A 22,162-nucleotide genomic window follows, 5' to 3' on the forward strand; every position below is an offset into this window, starting at 1 on the left:
ATAAAGTGACAACACATATGGCTCCTGCCGTGTTGCCGTACGCGCGACACGCAGGTCACGAATTAGTTACACACATGCATCACATACACAAGGGGGCCATACTGATCACAAGATACATGCATACATCCTGCAAAATAGAGTTAGGCGTCCTAACGTTCCAAACTTCGGAGGCCCGAAACTCCATCTTCCAAGCCGAATTTGGCAAATCTAATTTCGCCGAAAACGGCGAAGCGGTTGAAATTCACGTGTAACTTTTTCTGTAGATCAATTTTCGTATAGAAATCGCCCCGATCCGAGATCATACCGAAAAGTTACAGCTGATTTACTGAAGCATGCGCATACGGCAAAATCCCGACCCCGGCAGTAGATCCTATCTACTATTGCACATCTAATGCACCTGGCGTATGACCCTGGATCTTGATTTGACCAATCATATTGATCTTCCCTCACTGCAACTGGATTTACGTGTATCACTTAACTCCGATGGCGGAAACCGACCGGTAGGAGTATGTCGTTACACTACCATTGCAGCAAGGGCACGAAATCAGGACATAGATCAAACAGAGAACTCGCATATCTCCATATGCACACATCCCGAATCCAAAACTAAGCAGCTACGGCTCTTGATACCACTGTTGGTATACGAGGTAGGCTACGCTAGCGCAAAACAAAATTTCTACCGCGTATAACCAGGAAGAACTGCCGTATAAGGATCACGGGATTACCACTCGACGCACTACTGGTGCGGAAGATGTAGATATGCGTCGGTGCAGTGAAGACGATCACGTAGTCATACGTAGTCGAACAACGTAGTCGTACGTAGTCGATCACGTCCAGCGGCTCCTCAGCAGCTCGTCCACGTGCACAACAAGATCGCCTCCGGTGCCGCGGCTCGTCGTCGGCTCGTCGTGGCTCGTCGGCGGCTCGTCGATGGCTCATCCAAGTGCTGCAGGCGCAACACCTCCAAGGTATCCACACGTGCAGGGAGGAAGCATCGCAAGCCGGATTGCTAGATCCACGAGTTGCAACAGGCGAGGGCGTGGGAGGCGCGGCAAGTGTGTTCAGCCAAAAGGTGTGAAACCCTAGGGCGCCCCCACCCCTCTATTTATAGGGGTTCCTGATGGGCCTCTGGATCCGAGGCCCATTAGTACTCCTAAACCTAATCCAACTCGGATCAAATCCGAATTGGGCTTCCAGCCCCTTAAGTGTGCGACCCTTTGGGTTCGGATACGTATAGACATAGCCCGAGTACTCCTACTCGGCCCAATAGTCGGTAGCGGCCTCTAGCAAGACGTGCCAACTCCTATACGCACACGAAGATCATATCAGACGAACCATCACAACATAATATACATGCTATTCCCTTTGCCTCATGATATTTGGTCTAGCTTCAAGCCGACCGCTCTTTCTCGATCCTGTGATTCGGAATCCCTTTGTAGGTTAACTCTTAACCGTACGTAGCATGGCCATGCATTTTCGGATCCGATCACTCGAGGGGCCCAGAGATATCACTCTCAATCAGAGAGGGGCAAATCCCATCTTGATTGACCATGTCTCATAGCATGCTTCTTGACAAACCCGAAAGCTACCTTTATAACTACCCTGTTACGGCGTAGCGTTTGATAGCCCCTAAGTAGGTCGATCCACATCTAGAATACATGCGACAATCTCAGGTCTAAGGACAAAGCGTATATGTTGTTTAAAGAGAGAACTACTTCTCGTGTTGGGTCAGTCCTAACACATGTCTCCACATGTGTCCACATTATTAGTTCAACATCTTCATGTCCATGACTTGTGAAACATAGTCATCAACTAATACATGTGCTAGTCTAATATTCATGTGTGTCCTCACATGAACTCCGACTAGGGACAACTTTAGAATAACCATACAAGTAAAGAGTTTCACATACAATTCTCATAATTGCAAATCAATTCAAGTAGCCTTTAATGGATATTCAATGAACACAACACGAGCCTAGATGTCCGCTGCGGTGTAAGGTGTCCACCTGACATCGGTGTCGACAAGAGTGTTGAACTGCCCGATAAAGTTTGAGTACGACTTCTTCATTTGAACTCCAACCCACAATCCCTAAAAAAATATTTCACAATCAGGTTTAGTACTTGAAATGTCAATGAATGCAACATATGAATGAGTACACAAACTAATTGTAGGTTTACTATCGTACCTTTCTCAAGCACCACATGGAGCCCATCGTGGGTCTGTCAACATCGTCGTGGTCAACATGCAATTCTAGGTAGGGTGCCACATTAATTAGTGGCTGACCTATCAGGAATCGCTCATACAACCAACGCTGCAGAAGCAACGGGCAACAAACAAAGATGGGCTCCATCGAGTTTACTTTACTGCAGCCCATGCAAAGCCCCCTATAGGTTGCCACCAATACAGCTGAACCCCAGTTGTATTATGGAACCTCATCAAGCGGGGCCTCCGCTATAGCCCTCGCATAAGGAAGGAGGTGCTTCGGCGCCGAGGTTCCCCTAGGACGTGCAATACATGATCCACCCAAACAACCACAGTAAGTACACTTCCAAGTGCCTCGCAACTGTGGCGTCGGCGGCGTCGGCTCTCATGTAGTCGGCTTGCACAACCATAGAAGTTAGTTTCTACATTCACAAACCTTAGCGATAAGGAAATGAAAAGATAGGTAAACAAGTACTCATACTGAACTGTATGAGCCACTTCTTCGTGGGTCCATGTGTTGAGCTGAAGGTGCGATATGGCAAGGCCCGATCGTTTCACAAAACGTGGGCAAACTAGTCCAAAAGATCCTCACACCAACTAACTGGCACGTCCTGCGCGCCAAAGGCCCTACCGACACAAGGCAGTTCCAGCAGGAGCGACACGTCCTGAAGAGTAGGGGTCATCTCACCCATTGTGAGGTGGAACATGTGAGTCTTAGACCGCCAACGGTCAAGAAGACTTGCTAGGAGTGACATGTCGAAGCGGAAACGTGTCGCCTTGTCTGCGGGCTTCACTCCTGCGTCTATCATATCTCCCTCAACCAACCACGCTATCGGGAGGAGCCCCGCAGTGCATAACTTGTAGCATGGATAGCATTTATTATTTAAAAGAACACAATGTTACTAATGAAATTGAGTAAACTAAGTAGCATGTACCTCGAAATCCACCGAGCATCGATCGGCATCGTTGAAAGCGGCACACGTGCGCGAAGCGTGCCAAGGTTGACACCCCGTACGGGTGATATGAACGACCGGTGAGCAGTGTTCACTCGAGGGTCCAGCAACTCGGGGGTCTTGTACCCCTCTCCAAGCTCCTCTGGCATACCTGCAACACGTATAATATTATTACAAGATGAATGAAATATATATGGCTGACATGGAGACAAAATAATATAATCACATATTTTTGAAATACAATTTAGAATACATATGAGTTAGAAATACAACATAAATGAAATATTACAAAATATAGAATAATTAATGTCTTAATATTACAACTTAGCTTTCAGTCCACAATCTAAAAATTACAGGAGTCTCTCCACATAGTCCAAACATGATGAATTACATTACATATGACTAAGTTGATGAAATGTAGGAGTTCATAAACATACAACACACATTACTAGTGGTGCATACATTAATCACAGAAGCACGTCATTGTTCCTACGTGCACGATGACCCCGACCATATGCTGGAGCATTTGGATCACCTGTTGATTGTCTAGCATGGTTACTCCCGCCTCCATATGTCATTGCAGGGCACTGCTTGTATGTGTGATATGTTTCATGGCACTTCAAGTAGAGGCTCATGCTCAAGCTACTGTGAGAATGTCTTAATGAACCTACCCCATCTTTGCCTGACATTTGGATCATCCAGTCTGACGTTTACCCCATCTTTGCCTGACATTTAGATCATCCAGTCCAACATCCTCGAGAGACACAGGGTGGTCCGCCTCGTTGTTTATCGACCTCTTACCTACCTCTTCAGATTGTTTCTTTGTAAGCTCATCAAGTTTCTTCCAAAGTAGATTGAATTTCCTCTCCTGATTCTGGGCACATAGCCGTTTAAAATTTTTCATAAGGGTCTTGTTTTTGAATTGGCTATGAAAGTTTTCCCCCATATGCCTCATGCACCACCTACTCTTCAAGTCCGGCCACTGCTCTGTCCTGCAACATTCCACATTGCCATTATGTAGGTCTTCGATTGCTTGTAGAATGCCTTTGTGCCGATCATGAATTATAGAAACGTCCTTCACAATCATCTGCTTAACCCTCTCCAGGAACCAATACTAACTATCTCCAGACTCTTTCTCCACAAAGGCGATCGCCAGCAGCAACACCTGGTTGTTACTATCAGACCCAATAGTTGTCAAGATTGTGCCTTTATACCTACCAGTCAAAAACATACCATCAATACAAATGACTAGGCGACATCGCTGAAAAGCCTCAATGTAAGGACCCAAGGCTAAAAATGACTGCTATAGAACCTGTTTGCCTAGATTCTGAGCACAGGATAGGCTTTCAAGTCGTAGTAGCTTCCTGAATTCCTCAGGCATATGGTGTGCAACAGAGTAGGGAGGTTATCATATGATGCTTCGTATGTACCCCACTTCATCTCTAACGCCTTCTGCTTGGCTCGATAAGTCTTATGGTACCTAATTTTGTACTTGAACTTCTCCTCTATGGCACAAATAATCAATTAGGGCTCATAGCTAGGATTCTTGACTATCTGATGATACATGTATTGAGCAACAAAATCAGTAGTGAAGTTGCGGTGTTTTGCTTCCAATTCATCCAGCACGCATTCGTGCTCCACCACTCTAGTCACCTCCTAGTAATCCTTCCACTTGCCCTTGTATGCATGCACCCTAAACAGACAATTGCTTTTGACATAACACACATCATACCTTATCAGGTTGCTCTTGACCACCCTGAACTGTCGTTGCAAAGATAAAATCGACCATCGCTTTGCAGCTGCCTTCACCTCATCCCCACTAGGGTACAAAGCACCGATACAAACCTCATTCTCCATGTACTCTCAAGGGACATTTTCCCCTTCATTGACTGCTAGGTTTGAATGGTCATAACTTGACCAGTTCTGCCGGACAGGATTAGCATCATCCTCATCTGATGAGTCAGCATCCATGGCACGAAGGTGCTCTTCTCCTTCCCTCACTACCTGCTCAACTAACCCAAGGATGTGTTCCCCTCATCAGCCTCGCCATTTGGCTCATGGGGTGCCTCTTCATCCTCTGCATCTCCTTCTTCTACCCCATGTTTAGTATCTTCTTCAGTTTTCCCATCAGTAATGTCCAGACCTTCCTCGCTTCTAACATTCCCACCACCGACTTCTTGCAACTGATTGCTAGACCCAATCTTTTAGAACACTTCAATAAACAATAATAGTGGTAAATCGCTCTTAATAGCAGCATTTACAAAGGCCCTCCAGTTCTGGGTTCCTTCAAGCGACATCAACTCCTAAAATATTATGTCAGTTCGAAACTCCATGACAGCCCTAACGGACAGCTCAACTTGATCTCTATCAAGATTGAAAGCCTTAAATAGCTAGTTGCATATTGATTCCAAGTCCTCTCTTGCTCTTGGTACTTATTTACAAAACGACTTAAACTCAAATAATTCTACCCCTCTGAACCATATCTAACCTCTCCCGGACCTTACAACACCTAGAAAAATAAACTTTCCGACATGCCTATCAATATACACCACATGATCAGATATTATTACTAAATGTTATTAATTTTAACTAACTCCAACAACACCTACATTTAAAAAATTATATAAAATTATAACTTGTGCATTGCTAATAATATTAATTTTAGGGTTATCTAAATATATCAACAAATTAATTTTACTTTACCCTGTCAATATACTCGACATCAAGAGAGATCATTACTAAATATTACTAAATTTAACTAACCCTAATCGCACCTACATTCTAAAAAACTATATAAAGTTCTGAATAACTATATAAAACATAACACGTGCATTGCCAATAATATTAATCTTAAATTTATCTAAACAAATCGACAAAGAAATTTACTATAATCAAATTAACTAAGCTAATCTGCTATACCGACAAACTAATATTTGTCTATGTCTCATATGTACACCTAGATTTCATCTAATTTTTAACACTGCACCATTTATATATCATATCAACTACTACATCTACCAACTACGAGTTAAGCTAAATTGCGAGATTTCAAATAATACCTCAAGCGAATCGAAGATCCGGTAGAGCTTCGCTTCAATCTCCACCCTACTTCCCTCCTCTACCCCTATTCCTCTCCTCCCTCGGTTTATTTCTCTTGTCCCGAATGAGCAGGCGCACCCCGACCCCGGCCGTTCCTCGGGTTTTAAAGGGCAAGGCGCCTACCGCCGCCTGATTCGGCGGAAACTTCCTGCTCCTGCCATTTGAATCGGCGGCAGCTTGTTACCGCCCCCTCATCCGGCGATAACGAGCTACCGCCGTCTCATCCGACAGTAACTCCGTGGTTCCCACAGCCGCTATGGATCCGTGTGCCACGTGCACATGCATAGATACCGCTGTTTCAGCTAGCGGTAACTTTTTTTTTACAGCCGGTTCAAATAGCGGTAGCCGTTTCATCCGGCAATAGGAGTCTAGTTCTGCTAAATTTTTGCTCGGCTATTTATTTCTGCAAAATCGTAAAAGAAAAAATATAAAAATAAAAAATTCGGGGAACAGGAGCCGGTCGCTGCCTTAAAAAAGGACACCAGGCCGACAAGCCCAATGGGCCCAAGGCCGACGGCCCGTTTGTGTTGTTCCTTGCTTGCTTTAGGAAGCGCGCTGCAGACCGAGCGAACCGCTGAGTGAGGTGATTCTCTATGCTCACCAGGTGTGGCTATGCTGTTCGTTTCTACTTATACGCTGCACATATCATAGTCTGTATTTGGTGATGCACAGACACAGCACAAGTGTCTTCAACAGAAGCACAGATGGTTGCTGGCATGGTCATGGTGATGAAGAACAAGAAGCGGCAAAACGCACCGACGCACCATGAAACAACGAAGGATCACTGCAACCATTATGATGTATACACAGCATGGTATACATCAATATATCGAAGAAACGAGACCAGAAAACAGGTTATTGGAATGGCCTGTGCATATGTATTTATTCGTCATTATTTTTCATGGATTTCACGTAGAAGTAATCTACACATATTACATATATTCCACTCCCTAGGAACAGGCAGTAGGAAATCATCAAACAATATGACAGATCAGACATGGCTGTAGTCCGCAGCAAATTTGCTGCCTATATATCTTCAATGAAGAACAGAACATGATGTCGAATCCATTGTCGATGTAAGCCTGCTGAAAGCTGTAGCTGACACTCCTTTTGCTACTTCACTGCACAAAGCAAGCACATGAGCGTGAATTTCCCGTAGAAAAGCAGAATTAAACGGGCAACGAAGAAATTTGTAGCTAGATTTGGAAAAAATAGGCAATCTAGCAGAAGATTCCAGCATTTCACATTTAATTCCAAATAGGGAAACTCTTTTTAATGATTACAGAAGTACCTGTCGGGAAGACAGTTTTAGGAAAATGCAAATTAACGATCTGGTTAACAAATACAAATGCTGATCTTTTTTAGGACATACGGAATGCAATCATTATGATGAAACAACTTTTCTTAAGTCTCCTTTGGTTTTGACCAGGTCACTAGCAAACGTTTACTAACAGTAGTAATAAGAGTGGAACAATAGAATTTTCAGACTGCTGACTGCTGAGCAACAGCCTCACACTCAGAAAATTTTTATCTATTTAAGGGAAAGTAATGGGTGAAAACGTTGATCAATTGTGTATCACCTTATCAGTCAGGTATAAACTATCCAAAACAGCAAACCCCGCAGCAACGCCGCCTTCGTCCGATGAAGAAACTTTTGTCCGCATCAAGTAACCACATTGGTCATTAGTTATCACCTTATCTTTGCTCCTGATGAGATATTGAGCAGGGTAGTACTTTTCATTAGAAAAGGACCATCATTTGCAGACCACAAGTGTTGCGTGCGTGCGTGTGAAACAACCATACCGCAAGTAAGAGCCATATATTCCAAGCTCAGAAATCACAAGACCCTCGTGGCAAATACCACCACGAACTAAGTAAGCAAGAGAAGCTTTGGGGAAGATTCTTTGCATAAGTATATAGGCTGCAAGCGCATCCCCTCCTTCCTTCTGGAGTCTGGTAAGTGTTTCTCGCAAATCAAGACCATAGATGTTGTTCCCTGTATAGAAATAGCATATTCAGGAAACAGTAAGAAATTGTATGATACGCATTTGCTAATGTATACACAAACCTCCGCCTTCACGTTGAGGCTTCAATACAAACAACTCAGGTTTTTCAATTGCAGTTTTAATAATCTCTTCATCATCCAAACTCCATAACCCAGCAAAGCATTTACGAAGCTTAGCAATGTCCTCCTTATTTTCAAGGAACCTATAGAAAGAACAAATGATGGTTAAGAAAACTTAAAGTTTTAGCCTACATTAAAGGCTAATAATTGATCTGATCATTATATTAGCAGTTGAGTTGTATCAGAACAACAAAAGCACAATTGGCCTACAAGCACCACATTTATCTAGGAATGCATGTAGACCCAAAATGCCATATGAATAATATATGAATGTTCAAGTGTGTACTATTTGTTATTGAAGAGGTCTTGATACCTTTCAAGAACATTAGGGTTTGCCAGTTCTTGTTGAATCCTTTTAGTTCCCACTAATTGATATGATATTGAAGGACACTTCACAGAAGATGATTGTTCAATCAAAAGTCTCGCACTCCATTCCTAGAATACACAACAAGCTTGTCATGATAATTTTAGCATATTATCATTAAAAAAATAACCCAAATGTATCCAGATCATATACAGCAAAGTGTTTGACTTTATTAACAAGACAAAAAATGAACTTCAAGTGTAATAAAGGAATATAGAACTAGAAGCATTAAAACATGTTCAAATAAGAATGAAATAGGTCACAGAGAAAAATAATCTGTGGCAACTCAGTTTTCAATCGGAAAAGACTATGTGTGGAAAGGAAAATAGTAATGCACTCATACTGCTTCTGAAGGATAATCATTCGGTGTATATCCTGCTCTATAATACACCACAGCAACTTTCTTGCCGTCTCTGAATATTTCAAAAAAAATTACAATGAACATACTGCAAGGTTGATTGCTCAAATGCTTAGAATACATAATTAATAATTGATTTTCGACATCTATGGATACGTACACTAGAAGAGTTCCATCTGGTAGAACATGCCCTTCAGCCTCCACCTGTGTCAATGTTTTTCTAATAGTTGTTATGCCATGTGTGATACGTTGTCAAGGGAACACAAGTTTGATCTTACAATTTTTATATTGCAATTCAAATACTTGAAACAGTGTCCCAAAATTACCAAACACTTAGCAATCTTTAGTGGCAAACTGGGAAGAAAGATATACGTGAAAAAGCAATGACAAGATTGAACTCAAGGTTAGAGATGGGAAGGCAAAATGATAGCTGTTATATGGGAGAAAAGGTAATTGAATAAAGCCAATCAAGCAGTTGAGTCACTACACAGGAATCTGACAAAATAAACTGTAGTTTTCATCATTACAGAAAATATGAAAGCAGAACATAAAAGGATATGATTCCTTCAAATATTTGGTAATCCAGTATTGGTCATACATATTTCTTTCTTCAGGCTGAACAATCATCATAACTATAGCACTGAGAAATTCATGGAAAAGAATAACAGTTAATACTCATTTAGATAGTAGTATAACATATAAAGCCCCGATTGGATTCCAGGGCTAATTTTTAGTCCTAGGATTTGGATGTTGAATAGGAGGATTACACATGGGCTAATTGCGGGCTAATTTGCACAGAGAAGGGCAAATTTGGTGGTTACAGCCCATTAGCCCTAACCCCTATTATCTCAAAAGTGGCTCATGTTCCCATTTTCACACCTATTGCTAATTTTTAGTCCACCACTTTTAGCCCATCCAAACGGGACCTAATGAATATGCATGTTCAACTAGAGAATACCAAACCTGTCAACATCAAACTCAGTCCATGCTCTGGCCAAAGCTTCTGCAAATTTACTGCTAGCTGCATTTCCAGGAACCCTCTTTGGTTCCAGGCTCAATACACGTCCATACTGATTAATTAAGGTCCTGCATAGTAATTAGTGAATGCTCAATTTGTATCCTCATCATGTTGAAGACACAATAATAATGCTGATAAATTAAACAAATAAGAACCTCAACTAGTGAAAAGGAGAAAACTCAAGGTAGATTCATTGGGGAGAAATGGAAATAAATTCAATGCACAAGCACAACTAAGAGTGCCTTCTCCATATCCACTGACAATTAAAGAACTTGGAGCAGAAACTCTCTAGAGAATTATAGCCCTACGAGAAAAGAATACAGTATATACGTAATATATGGCTAGTATTTCATTACTTCTAGAATGAGAAATCGCCAGATGATATCCTTAATATGGTCCCAAATTAGTAGTGGTACATATTATGCTACTGGACTAGATTTTCCATATTTAAGCAAAATTAAACATATGAGGTAGACACAACTAAGCCCTACTGTTCTACCACAGTACCACGTGTAATTTAGCAAGCCCTACTTATCTATCATTTTAAAAAAGAACAGCAGAGTTTTCAGTCTACATGTCAGGGCATTATATCTCTATTCTTGAACCAGATCTTTTTTTACAAAAAAAGGAAAACCTTCATGCGCAGGAAGATAATTCTGTTATAGAAACAATATGCCGGACTTTACCTGTGAAGCTCACTTACTAAGGGACCAAGCCCAGGAAATGATGTTGAGATGGTATTGAGCTCTATTTGAAGAAGAGAACTTGTTTCTGAATCTAGCATATAATCTGATCGGTGCAACCCTAAGCGAATATTCTGATAAATATTTGGGCACTGATCAGTACTTCCATACAAAAAAAAGGCATTACCACCCTCCCCATCCCAAAAAAAGGATTAGAAAACAGATCTTAAGATAATTTAATGTCTAGTAATATTTAATGTGCAGGTTAAGAAGTTTGACACCAAGAAGTTAAGAGATAATATATGCTTATTAGTACTCAGTAGTAACGTTAGTAAATTACCTCCTCCTTATTTATTTCCATCATTTTCCTGTGAATTTCTAAGAGCCTAGATGTGAAATCATCAACCTGCCTTGTTCTGAAATTACAACATGATCAACCAAGACCATCAGTCCAACGGTTCATAGAGATTTTGAGCTTGTGACCTGGATGGTCTTTTTGTTTGCTCAGAAGTTTAAACAGGCCGTTACAAATAATACACAGTTTGTTTCAAATTTCAACGATCTAATTCAGTGAGTATACAGCACACTCTGGAAACGCAGAAGGGGATTTACTAGAATCAGGTGAACTAACATTCGCAGTTTATTAATTCACGTTGCCAACAGAACTCTGAATGACAATATATGACGTGGATAGAAATTACTATGGAAAAGAAATTTACTTGGACAAAGAATCTTGCAAGAAATTCCCATCCAGACTAACACGATCCACAAGCTCGTTAAAAATTGGAGCCAGCTCACACGCCTGCTTCCAAAAGGTTTCTGGAAGATGCGCCGGGAGCAGGGAGAATGGAGCGTGAACCAATCCTACACCAGGGACTGTTCCTGATCTCTGCCAGAGTTCAACGACAATGTTCAGTCAGGAGCCAGAACTTAGGACAATAGCTTGCAATTATATTTCACGACTCAGCATCAAATCCTGAGGCAACCATGTTTGGTACACACAATTCTGCTCATGACAGTACGACACTGAGCAGAGTCTCAGCGGATCGGCGCTGTGCACAGGATTGTAGAAGACACAAGAGCGGCGAGAGCCGAGAATTAGGTCACCGGATCGGCGCGGTCCCCAACGACGAGGCCGTGCAGCGCGCACCACGCGGCGGCCTCCCGCGCCATCTCCCCCGCCGCGGCGGGATCCGCCGGCGGCGGCACGGCGGCGCTCATCGCAGCCTCGCGGGTAGTGGCAGTGGAATCAGCCAATCAGGAGGAGCGCAGAGTTTGGCAGTTCGTGGAAGGGGTAACTGCAATTGCAACCTAAGGCCTCGCTCTGGTTTGGTTTGCAGATCAGCGGATGAAACGAAATGAATTCAAATTTATAGCTGCGGCAAGGCAGGGGATGTGGCTTGAGATTTCAAGAAAAGCGGAGGGGGCTGCACGAAAATGGCAGGGGGTCAACCTAGGCTTTTTAGCCTTTTGTAAAAAGTGTGCCAATCGAATCCCCTTATCTCTGCTTTAGGCAGCCGCCTCCACCAACATCAACGAAAGAATAAAGCTACTATTAAAAATTCTCTAAATTCGTTTCTTTTTCAGCTTCATGTTGTGGGATTTTTCACGGATCCTGCATCTTGAATGAACATGTAACTAGAGCAGTTACACTACAATTTTTTTTTAAAAAAAAGACCAAACAGCAAGAGATGAAAAATTTTATGGTTAGTTAAACAGAGTATATCTCTGTAGAAACAGTATATCATAGTTAACCAAAACATGACTACGAGCTAACCTAAAAAAAAGTAGAATGCGTGATGAGCCTCGCTAGCGTTTACCATGTCACACCTCCACCGGTGATGATCATACAGGTTACAAGGCATTGCAACAGCAGCATGTAATCTGGATTTCACGCCGCTGGTACACCAAATCCACAATTAAAACAATTATCAACCGAAAGGTTGCCAACCACAGGAGATGGGAAATTCCATTGCTCAAAACATCATGGATTTCAGATTGTATTGCCACACGACAGCCACAAGTGATGGGACTTCAGACAGAAAGATCTGCAGGTTTGTAGTTTTTCTCCTTAAAAAAAGGGAAAGAACTCATGAATGGGAAGGACCAAAAACTTCCCACCACAGATCTTGTACGAGGAACGGAAACACGGGAAAACAAAACGTGGAGTCTGTACAACAAAAAGATCTACACCAAATTATGCTGACACTATGCTGAAACACACTGACAATCATAGTTCTCTAGGTAGAATAGCGGTAGGACATTTTCCCAAGGTGTTCCACAGTATGTAATCTCCAGAAGAAGCCTGTCAAACGGGGGAACAAATACACAAACATCATTTAAGCAGATTAGGGAAATAGAAACCATTTTATTGCGAGTCAACTAATGAAGAGATCAAGTCTGCTTTCCGAGGAAGAGGATACGAAGTAAGCATGAAGCTGAAAAGCATAACAGAAGAATAGGCAACTAAGCACCAGTTTTGACATTGGGAGGAAAACCAAAGCAACTTAAAAGCAGTGGTTATTTATTTATTTTTTCTTGAGTAGTTAACTGCTACACAGCCAGCAAGTTTGTTACTTTCTGAAACTCAATGGAAAAGGAAATGAAGATCTCAACTGGCCAGTTCATACAGAGACATTTAGTTAAGATAAGCTACAAAGTGGTGTGGTGGTAGATCAAATCTGTATTAGCTTGTCAGTTGTCACTATCTTGGCACTGACATAACAAGCTCATTAGATGCATGCTTACAAAACTGTAGCCTGACAGAAAAAAATCCTCCAAGAATAAATACAAAACTGCTGCGAACCAGCTATCCAATTTCAGTGGGTTCGCTATTTAATGATTAATAATAGAGTTGAGTAGCTATCAAGATCAAAACAGTACCTGCATTGAGTATTCAGGTGGGGCTTTAACAGAAGGGTATATGTTTACCTGCAGGAGGTCATTAAAACATCAAAACATGAAATAAATTTGTGATAGATTTATTTCAATAAAGCATTGCACACAGTGCACTTCTAATGACACTATTACAAGAGAAAAATGTAACTTCAATACTTATTCTACCACGTGTGCAGCAGTACAGTATCATCGCACTGACAAATAACCTTTTAAGGTGGAGAGCCAGATATTTAAGCAGAAAATCTTGAGCAAATACATAGATAAATTCTGCCTGACATCAAACTGAGAAATATGATTTGCTCGGAATTTAGCTACTTCAAAAATAACACAACATTATAAACTGGCAGCTGAAAAAAATCTGTAAATGCATGCGACATGTTGAGGTGTGATTTCCATTTGGCAACTTAACAAAAAGCAGCGATTATCAACAATACTTCATTTTAATTATCTATCAGAGCTGTATTTAATGATGACACCTCACTACAGTGAGTGAGAAAAGTAATGTGTAACTTACAGATTTTGGATCAATTGTAAGACCAGATAGCGTGCCTCCAGTGATCTTGAAAGAAACCTAAAAAAATGATTTATGATTAATCAACAGAGCAGTAAGAAGCTAAAAAAAAACTAAAACGCATGCTCATGGAAAACCCACACAAGAATATAAGAAAGTCTTTGGGCACTAGAAAATTTCATGAGTGCGTAGAAGAATAAACACGTCCATCATACCCAACCGACAGAACCAATATAGTTGATATAGATATCAAGTGTAATGTTGATTCCCAGTAATATTTTTATCAATTTTGGGCATAGGTACTATACGAAGAAATAATACAGAAGTCAAATGTTTCACAGTCCTATATGAACCAACATGGAGATCAAGCATGCCATTAATCAATGACCAGATGTGGCACTTACTTTGCTTACAACAATATCTTCAAAACAAAAGTAAATGACAAGAAGGCTTCTGAAGTTTCCTAGTATACCATTTGGTAGTGACATACCTTAGCATAATTATATGCTTGCCAAGACAATGGCTCTTCTAAATCAACTGCCTGAAGATCCTTATTGATTTTTTCCATGATGTAATCATCCAAGCTAGCTCCATTCTTAACGTTATCTTGCTCATTGTCACTATCATCAGTATATGCAGTGCTTGAAACTAGCCGAAATGACGAACTTGTTCTCTGTGTTGTTCTAGGAAGAAACCTAACAGTACCAGGGAAGGTAGCCTCAATGCTTCTACCACTGAGGCCCCGGCCACTTGTAACAATCCTCCATTCAATTGAATGCTCTGTCATTGAAACTGTCCCAATTGATGGATTTCCCTCATACGATGCAACCCTTCTTCGAGGGAATGGCATTGTAATCATGCAAAAATCCATAATGAAGGGAGACTTGTAACCCTCCATCAATGTCAGCTTAAATAGAAAAGCACCTTCATTTTCAGAAACCATGGACAACTGGTAGAACCCTTTAACAGGAGGAGCAGTGTTGCATGGTGATTGATAATGCATTAATACAAAATTTCCTAATGGTGGCTGAAAAACAAGGGTTTGCTTATTATTAGTGGGCTCTGAAGCTTGGACACAATGATGGAATGATGAGACCTCAACATGAGCAGTTTTTAACCCAGTCAGTGGCAAAGAAACATCAGGTAGTCCTTCTAGTTCAGCCCTACAGGTTACTTGTCCTGAAACAGAAAGGAAATCTGGCACATCGTCACGGTCATACAGTGCAGCATGTATAGTCTCCAGGCTAGAAAAAAGAATCCTTTGCCTCCCTTTGTACAGGTAGGGTTTCCAGGCAGGTTGCTTCTGGTCGGTCGGAAGAGGATCGCCAGAATATCCAGTAGTTCTAATTGAATTAACATTGGCATAATTGAGATCCTGAGGTGTGCCTGCAAAAGAAATTATTAGCTAAGTTGATTTGTTAGAGTATAGATCAACGAAAAAGCTTTAAAAGAGAATAACAGGCATTCAAGAATAAGAGAACAACATGACGTATTATACACCATGGAGGCTTTGTTAATACTAACCAAAAGGCATTGCACCAATGATGAAGTTCCGCAGTAAATCCTTGTCAAAAGGTCTAACACCACCTTTTAAGGACTCGGATTGAGCAGCGCCAACAGGTGAAGAGGCTGAAGCAGTTGGTGCAGCAACAGGTGCAGCAATAGGCTTTGATCGGGCAGAAATACCTATACTTCCAGTCAATGAATCCAATAGTCCACCAACAGAGGGCCCGGAGCTAACGATCACCTCAGGTTCAGCAACATCACCAGTAATTATGTCCCCAATAACATGCGCAACCATAAATGCCCTATCATTAAACATGAGGTGTAAGTTAATCAAGCTGCTGGTTGAACAACATCAGATGTTCATGTAATGAACATATAATCGTTAATTGGATGCTGAAGATGGCAACATATCACTAGGAAACATTTTCATATTAAGTGATGGTGGGGTTGGTGGTGATAAGAATAAAACTTGGATTAGAAAACACAACCAATAATAGGTAAGCAAACTTACATTACCCTGTTATGCATGGAAGATTGAGCAGGATGGATGAGAGATTGCCATTCTCCTTGGCCGAACTCCCACAATCAGACCTTTTTAAAAGATTCTCGTACGCTCTAAATGACTGCGGATCCACCATAGGCAACACAAGGACATAATACCATCCGCGCTTCTGCAGAACCACTGGCCAGATCATGAAGCCATCTGATTCCTCTTTAGCAATGTGAAGTGATATAACTTGGCGAGTGATTGGATCGTCGACCCAGGAATCTGACCCTACAGATGACAGGCTTGTACGAATACCAGAACCACGTGCAGTTCCTTCCCTACAGAGTGACAACGATACATCAATCATGTATTACATTTGTTTCTACCTCCTACAGCAATGGTGCATTATGCAACAGGCTCATGGCTTCAGTGACTGAAATGTGATAAACTGGTGTTTATTTGATAAACTGAAATGTATTACATTCGATTCTTTTAAGCCCTGTATGATCTGTACTTTGATGTTTATATGTTCGCTGCGTTACATGTATTAGGATCTTCGGTTAATCAGTTTGTGGTGTTTTCAGGCAAAACAACATTGCTGTATCATTCTGTTCCTACCATATAATCGATAATATCCCAACACCCAATTCACTTCTACTCACGAGTAAAATTCAGTGACTAATCTACACGCATCCGCGACACAGTCAGCTGACCGAAGGACCAAAGGAACGACGGCTAACCTTTTCCGGCGCTCAGCGAAGGCGGCAGCGACCTCGTGGTCGGCCGGCGGCTGCTGCGGCGGCGTCGTCGCCCCAGCGCCCCACCCGTCCCCCTCGCCGCCACCTCCGCCCTCCGCTTCCCAGGAGGCGCGCCATCGCTTCTCCACTACCGCGAACCGCCTGACGGAAGGAAGGGAGAGGTGAGCCCCATTGGATCAGAAGGGCCAAATCCTTGACGGGGAAAAGTTCGGATGGGTACCTGGAGAAGGCCACGGTGTCGTGCGGCGTAAGGATCCAGATGGCGCGCACGCTGCACCCGCCGCCGGACATGGCTCGCCGGGGAATGGGTGGGGGGGAGGAGGAGGAGAAGCCGTGCCGCCGCTGTCTTCTGACGCTGCTGCTGCGTTTCGGGACGGAGGTGGAAGACGACTTGATGGGCCGAGTGAGATTCCTGAGTCTTGTGGAAGGCTTGACGGCCCAAATTCTCTTCAATCCTGGAGTCCGGCCCGACCGACCCATCTGCGATTTTCTTTTTTCTTTTATTTTATTACGATTTTGGACATGCAAATGTGTTCCCTCCGTTAGGGCAAGCATGGTGTTGTTTTGTGATACCTTTATACTGAATCGCAAATAAGGTACAGTGCCATATGAATTTGTATTAATTCACCTAATTAAAATTACACGTGCCAATGCATAAGACAATTTAGCGTAGCAGGAAGTAATATTGTTTTTTTTTCTAAATTTCATCCATCCATGCTGAGTGCTGAACCTGTCTAGTAGAGGTTGAAGATGACGAGGAACTCGCGATTTCGGGCCGGCAAGTGACTGGGTTAATTCTAAAACTGAGTGCGCAAGTAGCTTTGAAGAAGTGAATAAAAAAGACCAGACTCTTCCGAGTTCCGAGCCAAGCCTTCTCGTTCCGTCCACTGGTCGACTCGTGCCGTGCGTCGTGCCCTTTGGGCCTTCCGACTCGTGGATCCTATCTGTCTTTCGGTAGCTAGCTTCTTACGTGGCTTCCGGTGTCTAAGATTCATGCTACAGTCTCGTTGACAGTAGTTGCCGGTAGTTAGCTAATCTGTAAACAGCAAGCTTCGTAGCTTTTTTTTTAATATTCCATCCAAGGTTGGATCGGCAACGAACTGACTAAGGTTATCTATCTAACTCAACGGAACTAATCCTAGCATGAAGCATAGATTGCATATGAGAGCAAACTTGATGTAAAGATTAATAGCACGAGTAAAAGTAGATCTCATCCACAGATATATATGATAATACCACCAATGGTAGCAAGTGCCTAGCGTCTTCTACTTGTAGTTCAGCTAATAAGCAAGCACAATATGCATCTCATCCAAAGCAATCTATAAACTACTACCTCTGACCAACCTCCCGAAAAACCCCACCTTACACAAGAAAGAACCTGTCACGATCCTTTCTATCAGCGTAGGTAGATTAAGGGCATAGTCATAAGGTAAACGTGTCTAGCTATCAAGAAGGATCAACTTAGTAGATTTAATCACCATGATTATAGAAAGTAAGCTATGTAGTCTAACCATGAATTAGACTAAGGAACAAGCATATTCATGATAGATAGAAGAGTATAAAAGGAGGCATTGCGTCACTAACAGATCGAATGACATGAAAAACATTGCTCATATAATAGATGTATTTAGATCATCACCTCCGAGTACATACCATTGATGATCACAACTAGCTCCTAAACTCCACCATGACACAACCATGCAGGGAGGTCTTGGAGGCTAGGGTCGGCCTAAGCTATCTCCTAGACAACTTCGAAAACTTGCAGCGGCTCTCAGCTCCCTCTGGTGTATGTTCTTGGTTTCGTCGAGTTATGGTGGATTAATCTGCGGACTTGGTGAATTTTCAAGATCTTTATGAGGGATACAAGTACCCCATGGATCCCCACCAATCAGGATACTAGCCGGACCTAACAAGTGGGCCCGCCCGACCAGGGTGTGCGGGCCGAGAACACGAAGTTACTTGGAGTACACGTCAAGACAACTACGTTGTCCTAATCTACTCGAACTTTGTGGGACGTGTATTGTAATCCAACTTAGAATATCTTCCATGTAAAGACCGAGTAGGTTAGAACTAAATCGATTTGTAACTCTTAGCCGTCAGACTATGTAAGGCGGCCAAGGGCACCCTCCTAAGGCATTGATTCTCATACCAAACAATACAGTCCACGCATACAGTACGTAGGGTATTACTCTTTGGAGGCCCGAACCTATCTAAAACCCTCGTGCCCCTTCGTGTTCTTGTGATCACCTTCGAGTTCTTGGTCTCGCAATCGCCTTTGCCTACAAATCAACCACATGGGTAACCCCCTGGTGGACTGCCGGATCCGTAACTCCGACAGTTGGTGCGCCAGGTAGGGGAACTTGCGAGATCCGCTTTTGTGACCTTGATAGCATCCCATCCCGGCGTTGTTTTTCCCGAGAGCATGAAGGACTTCCTTGACAATTCGGTCCAGATTCAATTCGAAACCATGCTGACGGAATCTATTCCGACCACTTTCTCCGTCGACTCGACGACTCCTGTAGACTCGGCAGCTTCGTCCAACTCAGTGTCCAACTCCAGCTCGGCGTCCGCCTCCAACTCGGCTCCCGTTTGATCTGCTCCGATGGAACAGACCCTTCACCCGAGGATCGTCATCTTGCTTGCCCAGCAAGTCGGTGAACTATCCCTCTCTGAGAGGGTCCCAGATCTGGTCGCCAGTGCTCGCCCACCCATGTCCTTCAATCTGATCACGGGGTTAGATCGTATCAACTGCACTATCGTCGAGTGCATAGAGCTGTCCAAGGCATCACTGCATGATTCCAAGTCGGCGCAGGGTCCGTCCCGCGCCCCCTTCGGTCTACGGAACTCGGCCTCCGAGTACTCCACCAAGATTGACCAAGTTTTCCAGATCCAATCTGGAGACCCACCCGCAACCTCCCAACCTCCAAACTGTGGTGAATTTCAGGTGCCTCGCATCGTCCTGACGCCAGACCCTTATGGAAGCGACGATGAGAGCAATTATTCCACACTAGATCAAGAAGCGTTCGTTGTCTCCATTGATGAGCCACCTTACGATGGAGAAAAGGAATCTCAAGAAGAAGGATGTAACTCCAGGAACCAAAACTGTGCAGTATGGCGCCGATAGGAGCAAGTTGATGCCCAACTACAGCCTGCCACTAACCCGGATGCAGCAGTCGATCAACGCCTAGAGCTACGCAATGACCGTGATAATGCCAACCAAGGCAGAGCCTAGGAGAGACCCAGGCACGTACCACGAGCCTACAATCTACTAGCCGACATCGAGCAGGCTGGCCACAATGTCTTCACTACATCCCAGGCCAACTTGGGGGCTGCTGTCGCCGAGCTGGAAAATCTCCCAGATTCAGAACAGGTCTGCCGGGCTAAAGCATGACTCCAAGCTGCCAATGCTCTAATCGAGGCGCAATTCAATGACCGACGCACACACTCTCGGTCCACGTCTTCTAGACATTCTCGGAGCCGGTTCGGGCATAGCAGATCCGACCATCGCCAAGGTGAACGTGCAGGTGGTCGGCTGGACCCAATCAACGAAGAGGAGGTGGACCAAAACGCCGTCCCACCTGCCAACCCACCGGTTGCTCAATCGGCTGCTCAACCTATCAACCAACTGGCAGCCCAACTCACCCACGACAACGCCAACCCTCCTGTTAACAACAATGTTAACAATGCCCGCCAGCAAGACAATCATGACAACCGACCGCGCGACGGAGGCAATGATGGAGACCAAGGCCAACCAGAACGTGATCTCCGTCAGAACCGCAACATACGCGCCGACCTAAACAAATGCCACAACGAGCGCGATGAGTATGAAGTCTGTCGACGTGCCGAGTATGATCACGACTACGACGCTCTTGTACCCAACCGCAATGCAGTGCGTGCTGATAGGCGTCAACAAGAAGATGACATGCGCCGTCGCACCGACTATGACCGCGCATATGGCGCCCCTGGAGGCGCCTGTGATCCGCCAGGTGTGATTATGACTACGAGGAAGCATACAACCCACGAAGATGCGTACAACCCGCCCAGGCATGAGTATGATTATGAAGATGCCTATTACCCACCTAGACGCAACAATGGTGGACGATGTCCTCCCGACTGGTATTACCATGATGATGGTATCGTCCACCCGACTGGTATTACCATGACGATGGTTATGATGACGCCATGGTGATAGACGGCTTCACTGCTTTTACACCTTGCCTCAGGGCTATTGTTTAGCCACCCACGTTCAAGCCAGCCATCAACGAAAAGTACGACGACCATTCCGACCCCACTATATGGCTCAAGACATACAACACCGTGTGAGGGCTGCCAATGGCACCTACGACCAGATGGCCGCTTATTTCCCAGTAGTGATGGGACCTGCTCCGCTCTTGTGGCTAGAAAATCTTCCTCCAAATAAGATCGACACTTGGGGTCAGCTCGCTAGAGCCTTCACTCAGAATTATTAGGCCACCTATAGCCGACCTGGCAACAGGGAGAAACTCGGCCAAATTCACTAGATAGAAGGTAAGCCACTTCGAGAATACGCCAATCGTTTGTTTGAGAACCGCAATAGGCTGACTGGCATTGATGATCGGGATATCATTTAGTATTTTTGCGCTGGTTTGACAAACCAGAAGATGTTTGAAAAATTGTATGAGGCAAAACCAAAGACGGTCGGACAGATGATGGATGTTGTTAACGCTCAAGGTGACCTCGAAGAAGCATCCAAAGTCCAATTCCAGAGACATCGCCGGGCCAATAATTACAATCAGCTACTCCACGACGAGCCCCGAGCACGTCCGGAACATCGAATTCGAAAAATGGCCCCGAAGGTCTACGTTGCTGAAGGCAATCCGACCAGGCAGAGCACTCTCGACCGGGAAGAATTTGATGGAACCCTCAGCGGCCTGCGCCCTTTCCACAAGCATGCCCTTCATACTCTACGAGACTGCATGGCTTTGAAAAAAGAGCTCGGCGCCCCGGTGGAATACAAATGGCCTCGCCGCAACAACTACCGTTGGGACAACAACAAGCGTGACTAACGTGGATGTGATGGTGACCGTCGCCAAGACAATCGCGACAACCGCCAGGATGATGACCATGATGACCGCAACAACAGACGCGACGACCGTGGTAGCAGAGAAGAGCGCCGTGACCATTCGCAGCAAGATGTCTAGCGGCCCAACACCGACCAGA

The 22,162-nt window shown here is 43.8% G+C and overlaps 2 protein-coding genes across 4 annotated transcripts; both read right to left on the reverse strand.

Moving 5' to 3' along the window:
- Positions 1 to 7,095: 7,095 nt before the first annotated feature.
- LOC101780781 (glutathione synthetase, chloroplastic) lies at positions 7,096 to 12,152 on the reverse strand. Of its 3 annotated transcripts, XM_012844921.3 has the most exons (13): positions 11,911 to 12,151; positions 11,523 to 11,692; positions 11,144 to 11,219; positions 10,807 to 10,937; positions 10,066 to 10,188; positions 9,662 to 9,742; positions 9,263 to 9,343; positions 9,088 to 9,157; positions 8,694 to 8,815; positions 8,324 to 8,463; positions 8,059 to 8,251; positions 7,836 to 7,962; positions 7,096 to 7,376 (listed from the first exon to the last, which is right to left on the reverse strand). In XM_012844921.3, the coding sequence occupies exons 1-13, from the start codon at positions 12,022 to 12,024 to the stop codon at positions 7,374 to 7,376; spliced, it is 1,431 nt and encodes a 476-aa protein (XP_012700375.1). In that variant the 5' UTR covers positions 12,025 to 12,151; the 3' UTR covers positions 7,096 to 7,373. The 3 variants fall into 3 exon arrangements, with proteins under 3 accessions (XP_012700375.1, XP_012700374.1, XP_012700376.1); XM_012844920.3 differs by lacking the exon at positions 7,096 to 7,376 and having other exon boundaries at positions 7,640 to 7,962; positions 11,911 to 12,152; XM_012844922.3 differs by lacking the exon at positions 7,096 to 7,376 and having other exon boundaries at positions 7,640 to 7,962; positions 11,806 to 12,148.
- A 594-nt stretch (positions 12,153 to 12,746) lies between these two features.
- LOC101781185 (AP-5 complex subunit mu) lies at positions 12,747 to 17,344 on the reverse strand. Its single transcript, XM_004962818.3, has 8 exons — positions 17,184 to 17,344; positions 16,946 to 17,104; positions 16,235 to 16,543; positions 15,737 to 16,020; positions 14,703 to 15,598; positions 14,216 to 14,272; positions 13,687 to 13,734; positions 12,747 to 13,108 (listed from the first exon to the last, which is right to left on the reverse strand). The coding sequence occupies exons 1-8, from the start codon at positions 17,252 to 17,254 to the stop codon at positions 13,034 to 13,036; spliced, it is 1,899 nt and encodes a 632-aa protein (XP_004962875.1). The 5' UTR covers positions 17,255 to 17,344; the 3' UTR covers positions 12,747 to 13,033.
- Positions 17,345 to 22,162: the final 4,818 nt, after the last annotated feature.

This window comes from Setaria italica, chromosome III (genome assembly GCF_000263155.2).
Source record: "Setaria italica strain Yugu1 chromosome III, Setaria_italica_v2.0, whole genome shotgun sequence".
NCBI classification, from domain to species: domain Eukaryota; kingdom Viridiplantae; phylum Streptophyta; class Magnoliopsida; order Poales; family Poaceae; genus Setaria; species Setaria italica.

Coding starts and splice junctions, on each gene's coding strand:
- LOC101780781 (XM_012844920.3), bottom strand. CDS start 12,024: ATGAGCGCCGCCGTGCCGCCGCCGGCGGATCCCGCCGCGGCGGGGGAG. Junction 10,189..10,806: donor TTAGTAAGTGAGCTTCACAG/GTAAAGTCCGGC, acceptor ATTACTATGCAG/GACCTTAATTAATCAGTATG. Junction 9,743..10,065: donor ACTGAGTTTGATGTTGACAG/GTTTGGTATTCT, acceptor TGAATTTCTCAG/TGCTATAGTTATGATGATTG.
- LOC101781185 (XM_004962818.3), bottom strand. CDS start 17,254: ATGTCCGGCGGCGGGTGCAGCGTGCGCGCCATCTGGATCCTTACGCCG. Junction 16,544..16,945: donor TTCGCTGAGCGCCGGAAAAG/GTTAGCCGTCGT, acceptor GTCACTCTGTAG/GGAAGGAACTGCACGTGGTT. Junction 13,109..13,686: donor CACCTGAATACTCAATGCAG/GTACTGTTTTGA, acceptor CCCGTTTGACAG/GCTTCTTCTGGAGATTACAT.